Genomic DNA, 8,605 nt, shown 5'->3' on the forward strand with positions numbered 1-8,605 from the left:
AAATCTGTCCATGTTTAGAACTACTTCATATTAAGGTATGTTTTGTGTAGGCTTACCCTGGCGTGACGTTTTGATAACTGCGCAAATCTCTCTCGGACAAGGTAACTTTTAGCAATATATTCGCCTATAACTACACCCCCAAAAACGAAATGCTAATTAGGCACTAATGTGGTTATCATACAGAACATCTTGTCACAAGCTTTGATGTCATCCCTCAAGCAAATTTCTCAACGCAAACTCATTGACTAGAAGCATGTAACCTAGCAAGTAGATATTATAGCCTTTTAAGTTTCTCTGTTAAATTATTGTTATCGTGTTTCTCGTGTGTATTCTTGTTTAGCATTTTTTCAAATGACCTAGCTAGCTACTTTAGCATGTTTTAATTACTCACCTTTTTTGAATTACCCTCTGCCTGGCCTTTTGTAGCGAACTAGCTAACATGAGTTAGGTCTCTCCACTAATCAGAAGCAAAGATGGTTCTGTGCTATGTACCGGATTGTAACCGCTACTCCGATAAGCACACTTGCATTTTATTGTTTTCTGTTTTCGAGAGGCATCGCTGGAACAGACTGGGCTAGTAGACAATGTGCCAAAATAGCCTGACACAGCAGTGAATTTTTGCCTTTATAAACATTGCATGCCACAGATTTGGGACCAGAATGTAGAAATCGTGGTCTGTTGGCCAGTGCCCAAAATCCTTACGTTACATCCCTGCTTATCAGTCCCTTTCAGGCGATCCCCCTATCACTGCTGGCTCTCCTCAGTGGCCTCATGGCTGAGGGTTTTAACTTTCCTCTTGAGAATTCGAAGTACAGTCGTATAGYTCATCGTAATTCTTCACCTCTTCGAGCAAATAGCAACCTACACTATCCTGATCATCTAGTTGAGCATTCCAGATAATTACTCCATCTCAGCAGAAATGTCCCATCCACATAGTAGGATTTTAGATGTGCAGATAGACCAAAGCCCAGTCTATTTTACTGTTACTATAGTCAAGTCTGTGGGTTATGGTATTTAAATATATGTTACCATTTAGTAATCAACCTAGCTAGCTAGTAAAGTAAAATAAAAAAAGTGTCTTTTAGACACTAACCGAAAACACTTGGGTCTGCAGCTGCCATTTTCTGTTGGGAAAGACAAATGTTCCTGTATTTACCAGAAAAGGTAGCTCATCCACCACGGCGGAAGAGGAGGATCCAGACTCATCCACCATGGCAGACGAAGTGTAGGAAGCTGCTGTCTGCACAGTTGCAGTATGTTCTCACTGAGGCATCTTGAAGAAACATTAGCGCAGGAGAATCAGCTGTATACCTGCAACAGGTATTCAGCATCACAGCTGTCTGATAAAGTACTTAGGATGGAAACAGGACTTCCAGACAAAGACATGTTCAACATCGTTGTTGAATACTTGGAACGTTACACGGAATGGGTTGTCTACTTTGCCATGTGGAGGGTTCGAGATGCTGTCATTTGAGGATCAAGTGTTTATGGCGCTTATGAATTTGCGTCACAGCTACACCAACTTGCATCTGGCTCAACTATTCCATTGTAGTGCAAGCACTGTCAGCAACGTTACCATCACTTTCATTAACATCACAAAGACTGTTCCAAGTCGGGAGAAGAATGTGCTTGCCTGTGACTTTTCAGGGGTCCAGAAGAAACTGCAGGTTGGTCATTGACTGTACTGACATAGAAGTTGCTTCTCCAAGTCCGATGGATCTGCAGAAGCAAACCTACTGTGCAACTAATGTGGTGATAACATACTGCAGTGATCTGTATCCAGAATCTGTGTCGGACAAAGCCATTGACCACAATTCAGGGTTTAAGATCTTCAGGTCTGGAGACATGGYAGACCGTGTCTTATGACCGGAAATAACTTCTGGACATCAGAACTGCGATTACTCACCACGAACTGTCAGAATCATTTTTTTCCATTAACGAGTCCGACGTGAATGACATGCYGCTTTCCCAGGAACAGGCCCAGATCCCCGTCATTTGCGTGAAGAGAAGGTGGAGAAAAAGGGTCCGGAGCGCGGGCTGACTTCTGAGAATTCGCAGGCGATCGAATAAACCCCCACTGCACGTTTGCTAGCAGAATGGAAGGCAATCTTTGGTAAATAAAATAGATGACCTACGTGGAAGACTAAACTACCAACGGGACATTCAAAACTGTAATATCTTATGCTTCACAGAGTCGTGGCTGAACGACAACATTATGAACATACAGCTGGCTGTTTATACGCTGATAGAACAGCAGCGTCTGGTAAGACAAGGGGCGGCAGACTATGTATTTTTATAAATAACAGCTCGTGCACAATATCTAAGGAAGTCTCAAGGTTTTGCTCGCCTGAGGTAGAGTATCTCATGATAAGCTGTAGTCCACACTATCTACCTAGAGAGTTTTAATCTGTATTTTACTTTAATGCAGGGAAACTTAAATCTGTCTAACCAAATTTCTATCAGCATGTTAAATGTGCAACCAGAGGAAAAACTCTGGACCACCTTTACTCCACACAGAGATGCGTACAAAGCTCTGCATCGCCCTCCATTTCGCAAATCTGACCATAATTATATCCTCCTGTTTCCTGCTTACAAGCAAAAATTAAAGCAGGAAGCACCAGTGACTCAATCAATAAAAAAGTGGTCAGATGAAGCAGATGCTAAGCTACATTACTGGGGCCAAGCTTCCTGCCATCCAGGACCTCTATACCAGGCGGTGTCAGAGGAAGAACCTAAAAATTGTCTGACTCCAGCCACCCTAGTCATAGACTGTTCTCTCTGCTACCGCACGGCAAGCGGTATCAGAGCGCCAAGTCTAGGTCCAAGAGGCTTCTAAACAGCTTCTACCCCCAGGCCATAAGACTCCTGAACATCTAATCACATGGCTACCCAGACTTTGCATTACCCCCCCTCTTTTACTCCGCAGCTGCTCTGTTGTTATCTATTCATAGTCACTTTAATAACTCTACTTACATGTACATATTACCTYGACTAACCGGTGCCCCCGCACATTCACTCTGTACCGGTACCCCCCTGTATATAGTCTCGCTATTGTTATTTTACTGCTGCTCTTTAATTACTTGTTACTTTTATTTCTTATTCGTATTTTTTTTTAACTGCATTGTTGGTTAGGGGCTCGTAAGTAAGCATTTCACCTTTTGTATTCGGTGCATGTGACTAATATTTGATTTTAGAACATTAGGCTCACCCCACGAGAAGCAGTGCATGATGAACGCCACCCTCAGCAAGGAGATCTGCTGGAAGTGATGTCTCTCCCATCCTGCATTTACCAGAAAAGGAAGCTCTACACAACAAAGGGAACAAGAAATAATTTAAACATCACGGATATAAATTCCCACTGTGCCCATGATAAAATGCAATGTGAATTGTGTTGTACTACTGAATGAAACTGAGACCACTCAGACCAGTCTTTGTGATTGGACTTACGTTAACTACATTACATTAGTTGGCTGCTTTGAGCAAAACTTGTATGTAATACAACCTATTCTGTGAGCCTAGTGTGTGTGTGTATGAACTGTGGAATATTTTTGGATCACTGGCTTCCCTGAAAACAGGTACAGGAGGCGCAACGAACGCTAATGCAGTGCTCCCCCCACACAAATTTTTTTGGGAATAAAATCAAGGTAAGAACAAAAACGGATTGTGCCAAAACACAAGATATTTACAGATGTTTACTGTTGCAGTGCCAATTTTGGGAGTATGTGGTCCTTGAAAACTATTGTAGTCTGCCAGATGTCACGCTGGATGGGGATGGAGGCTTTGGTGGTCCACACAATGAAGAAGCAAGTGTGCCTTCCAGTGATGTGGATCTGCCCTTGGACCTGGTGCCAGTAAGGATGGTCTTCAGAGGCTATAAGACCTTCCCTCCTCCTGGATATAAAAATCCTTCGACTTCACTGCCTCTTCAATGGTAAGGTCCCTTGCACCATACTTGACCTCCATACTTGACCTCCACCCCCGCTGTGGTGCCCAACAGACCATACGGTGAGGCACCCAGGATTCCTGACCCCATGACCCAAAGCCCCAACTCCTGCACATCCATCCCTGTAGCTATTTTGATGTCTGTAAAGTGGGAGGCATAACGAAGAGGACAACACCCCATCCAACGACTGATCTGAGGCCACTTTTTAGCAGCGTCAGAGCAACGTGCTTGGCCATTACCACTGCTACAAAATTGCTGGCCATCAACTTCCCTCTATTCATGGTGTGCCAGTTAGGGTGGCCCTGACCAGTTACCCCCCCACTATAGCTGCACTTCTTCACATGGCCAGTCTTAGTGGTCTCCTCCCGTTTAATGCTTTTATGCGCATCCTTGAAAAATGCCGTAAGGCTAGTTTGATAAAGGACATTTTACCACAACCGTGCTCAGGGCTTGCTAGTGGATTTTTTATTTCCACTTTTGCCAGCGAGGCACTTGATTGGTACTTATAATCATGGATATAGCAACGCCAACTCCTACAATCCTTGATTGGAGAAAGGGGTATAGCAAAAAAGCGGTGTGCTAACTTGATAGTCAGGAAACAGTATAGGGTCAGCAAAGTTTCAGCCTCAGTGTGAAAGGATATTTTCATTTCATTGTCCTTTTCATAATTTGGCAAAAYTTACCCCAGCTCAGTGTGGCTTAATGTAAAAAGCCCTCAAGTACCTTTATTCCAGCCTCATTACTAACTGAAACAGGAAACTGTAAAGCTGACCCGAGTGATAACTGACAATAAGAGGACCGTTAAATGTTAATTATCTTTATTCAAATTATAAGGTTGCTGAGATGTTCAGCAGAGCAAGTCATCTTTATGAATGCCACTTGGCCTAAGAAGCTAAATGACTAAATTACTTTTAGGAATCTAAATGTACAATCTAGCAACAAAATAATAATTTCATACCATAGTGAGTTTGAGTAGCTACAGATAACATTAGCTGGTCTACAACCAAAGATTGTGTCCATTACAGGAAAGCCCCACACAAACCAGCCCATATATTTAACTAACCTGTTCTTGGCGATACTGTCTTTGTTCTCAATTAGGTGAAAAAAAAGACTTTGTCAATTTCCAGTTGCTTCTATAAAAACTAGATAATTCAGAAAATTACATTCATGTTTTGTGTCAAGTGAGATGCCTCTTGCATGTGTGTAGAGGTTTGTTTTGGTCACACTTTAGAAGCAACTAGTTCCTGCAAAGGTGCTTGGAAATGCTAGATATGCAGCAGTTAAGATTGTGAGAAACCACAGAGTGGTACAAAACATGGATTTAATCTTTGTTGGCTTTTTATTTTTTAGAACCAACGAAACTAACAGTGTACTTTTTTTTTTACCCTGAAATGAATGAAGAAAGTGTCAATAAGAACACGTTAGTTAAATCTATGGGCTGGTTTGTATGGGGCTTTCTTGTAATGGCCACAAAATACTTGGTTATCACATCTTGCGTACAATCTGTAGCAACATTGGCCAAATAGTATTCTATTGAAGTAAAAAAAAKAAAAGAAAATAAAGGCAAGTTTTACATGTCTTAAGATTTTATGGCACATTTTGGTCCATGTTGGTACTTTCATATTTCAATCACTTTAAAACATGTATAAAAAAAAAAAGTTAAACATGTATTGTAAATGTTTATCAGCACAGCATTATGACAGCATTTTCTAAACTGCAGAGGGGGTTCTTGCTATTATTTTGTAGGTTTCCTATACCATTATCTTCTGTAGAATGCATTTATTAAACCCCTCTTGTACAGTATATTCAAATCTAGATGTGCAGTAYTTGAACAAGGGTGGCTTCAAATTTACAGAAAGTAGTCAGGGGTGCGTCTAGTCACATGAGGTTCTCCGCGTCGAGGAGCCGGGTCGAACTGTAGGCTGAAGGGGTTTGAGAAAAAAAAATATGGTCAGATTGTTTTCTGTTGCTCAACACTTCTGTGCAAACATTGGATGTCTGATCTACCCAATTTGAATAGTAGGAAAGTCACTAGAAATCCTCATACTTACAAAGAATATTTGAGTGTATCATCCAGCTCCATGATGGCTGCCTGGTTGCCACAGCGATAGCAGTAATTTGGTGCACTGAAAATGGTGACAACATTTTTGTCATGGCCCCAGTTGTATCCCTGAAGAAAAACAATTAAGAACCAGTCGTTAGGCATTGTTTGCACCCTTGTATAATATACAATCCTAACGATGTGGCAGGTCTCCAAACATCCCTGGTAATAACAATTAGAAAGAAATACTTCAAGTCGCTATTCACGTCATAAACAAGTACAATGGCCACCGTGTGGGAACCCAAATGCCATTCGCCATCTGCGCACATTCAATTTTGCCTAGATATACACMATTTTTTGGGTTGTCATACGCTTAAAGTTTTGATTATTTATTGAATGGTCGCTAAGATTATTTGGTTGATCATTGCAAAATACCTATTTTGAATGCCGCTGTTAGTTAGAATGCTAAAGCTTGACAGGCTAGCAAAGTAGCCAAATAACCTTTCTGGTTGAAGTATAATGCAGTTGATATGCGATGACACAAACATTAAGCAGGACATTCATAGGCTCACAAACATTCATTGCCTTACAAACCAATCATAAGCCCAAAGTAGTGTGAAATGCACTCATAAGCAACATGTAAATGGGGCTTTTTTGCTGGCAGTCTGAACTCCTGTGTTTTCTCCCAAGGTGGGGAAATTGTGAATACTGACTCAGATTATTACACAACTTTGATTGAAAATGTAAAAGCAGATTAACAAAATATATTGTACCTCCATAACCAATTGGTGGGCACGGGACACAAGGGTGAGTCCGTTGGCATGGTTGAAGGTTTCAGAGATGTCTTGACCAAAGGTGTAGCCAGCACCTCTAGGGGAGATACCCCAGCCACCACGGTCATCTGGGTCTGACCACAGAAGGTCACACATTGGACCCTGAAATAAAAGGAACACAGTTAATGTTGGCGCGCCATGAAAGACTTTGAGAATGACACCTATGCCCTTTGTGCAACATAATATATCTACCTCGTGTGGGACCTCTTGCAAGCGGTCCAGAGCCCGTATGTGATCAAGAGTGTCTATTGAAGGAGAGAGGCCTCCATGTAGGCAGAAGATCTGGCAATATAAAAAGTACCATTTGGATTAGAAATTAGCCACTAGTGTGGAGGACTTAAATAGAACATATTCACATCCATTAAATATTGACTATTCAAATATAGAGTTGGTGAAACTGTACAAATACAGATTTAATAGGGAAACKCAAACCAAAAATACCTGTTCATCTACAAGTGCAGTTAGTGGGAGATAGTCAAACAGGTCTGTGAAGGATTTCCACACGTTGGCATTGCCATATTTCCTCAAGCACTCGTCATAGAAGCCATACACCTGTGTGATTTGCCTGCTTTCGTGGTTTCCTCGCAGAATTGTGATTCGTTCTTGGTACCGGACCTGTAACATTTCACCAAAAGTAATCTGTCATCATATACAGGTCTTASCTACTTGAGCAACAGTGAATTATCATCATAAAGGTGTCTGGTGCACCTAGTTGTGTAACGTGAGTTGTGAAAAGCATACCTTTAATGTGACGAGAAGAGTGACAGTTTCCACTGAGTAGTAGCCTCTATCCACGTAATCCCCCATGAACAGGTAGTTGGTGTCAGGAGATTTCCCCCCAATCTTGAAGAGTTCCATGAGGTCATGGAACTGCCCATGAACATCCCCACAAACTGTGACCGGACATCGCACTTTCTGCACATTTGATTCTTTGGTAAGGATTTCCTTGGCCTGAAAACACAAAACGACAATATGTACATTTAGCTAGATCATTAACAGATAGCTAGCCTTGCACATCCATAAATAGATTGATTGAAGGGCGTCCTGAATAAGTACGTTAACTGTGGTTAGTCATCTTGGTGTTAATCATCTGGATAGTTTAGTCATTCCATGTAGGCTTCAGTTTGGCTAGCTGAATGGTTAGGCCCAATTCATGCTAACGAGAGTTAGCTAGCTAAACCGTTAGCAAGTATGCTTTGAAGCTATCTGGCTACTGTTAGTTAGCTATGTTAGCTACCTATTGTTAGCTACCGTTAAACTAGCCACCTAATCTCGTCGAACAATAATTTCAGCTCTAATCTAACAAATTGGGTTTAGTTAAAGTTACCTTCTCACAGAGACTCCTGACTTGATTCTCCGTAAGTTGTTTACACTCGTTTAGTTGTTCGATCCATTGATCTAATTCCTTCGTAAAAGATTTGTCTTCCATGACAGCCGTGGTATCAATCGACGTCTTGATGGGAAAAAAATGTATTAGCTAAATTGACTAGCTAACTAGTTAGCTGGCTGACTTGTTAGCTGCTCCTGTCCCGGCAAAGTGACGACTCTAAAATTCAGATCTAATGACCTAACTATCTACTTTCTAATCATGGTAAAATATATAAAACCAAAGTCTCGTAAACAAGCGAACAGAGTATTAACTGAGGGGAATCAGAGTGGATTAAAATCCCTCGGTGCGGCAGAATTTTACCGGCGACGAAGCGCTGTAGCTAGCTGGCCTACAACAATAACATACGGGGTTTTAAGGGAGTTCTAATGCCACCATTTATTACACACCAGCCACCTTGT

General features: G+C 41.5%; 1 protein-coding gene across 1 annotated transcript; it reads right to left on the bottom strand.

The window, feature by feature from the left end:
• Positions 1-5,511: 5,511 nt before the first annotated feature.
• Positions 5,512-8,605, bottom strand: LOC111974279 (serine/threonine-protein phosphatase 2A catalytic subunit beta isoform). Its single transcript, XM_024001956.2, has 7 exons — positions 8,145-8,605; positions 7,559-7,768; positions 7,259-7,432; positions 7,010-7,099; positions 6,758-6,919; positions 5,995-6,113; positions 5,512-5,865 (listed from the first exon to the last, which is right to left on the bottom strand). Exons 1-7 carry the CDS (start codon positions 8,244-8,246, stop codon positions 5,793-5,795), a joined length of 930 nt encoding a protein of 309 aa, XP_023857724.1. The 5' UTR covers positions 8,247-8,605; the 3' UTR covers positions 5,512-5,792.

Source organism: Salvelinus sp. IW2-2015, linkage group LG15 (assembly GCF_002910315.2).
Source record: "Salvelinus sp. IW2-2015 linkage group LG15, ASM291031v2, whole genome shotgun sequence".
NCBI lineage: Eukaryota > Metazoa > Chordata > Actinopteri > Salmoniformes > Salmonidae > Salvelinus > Salvelinus sp. IW2-2015.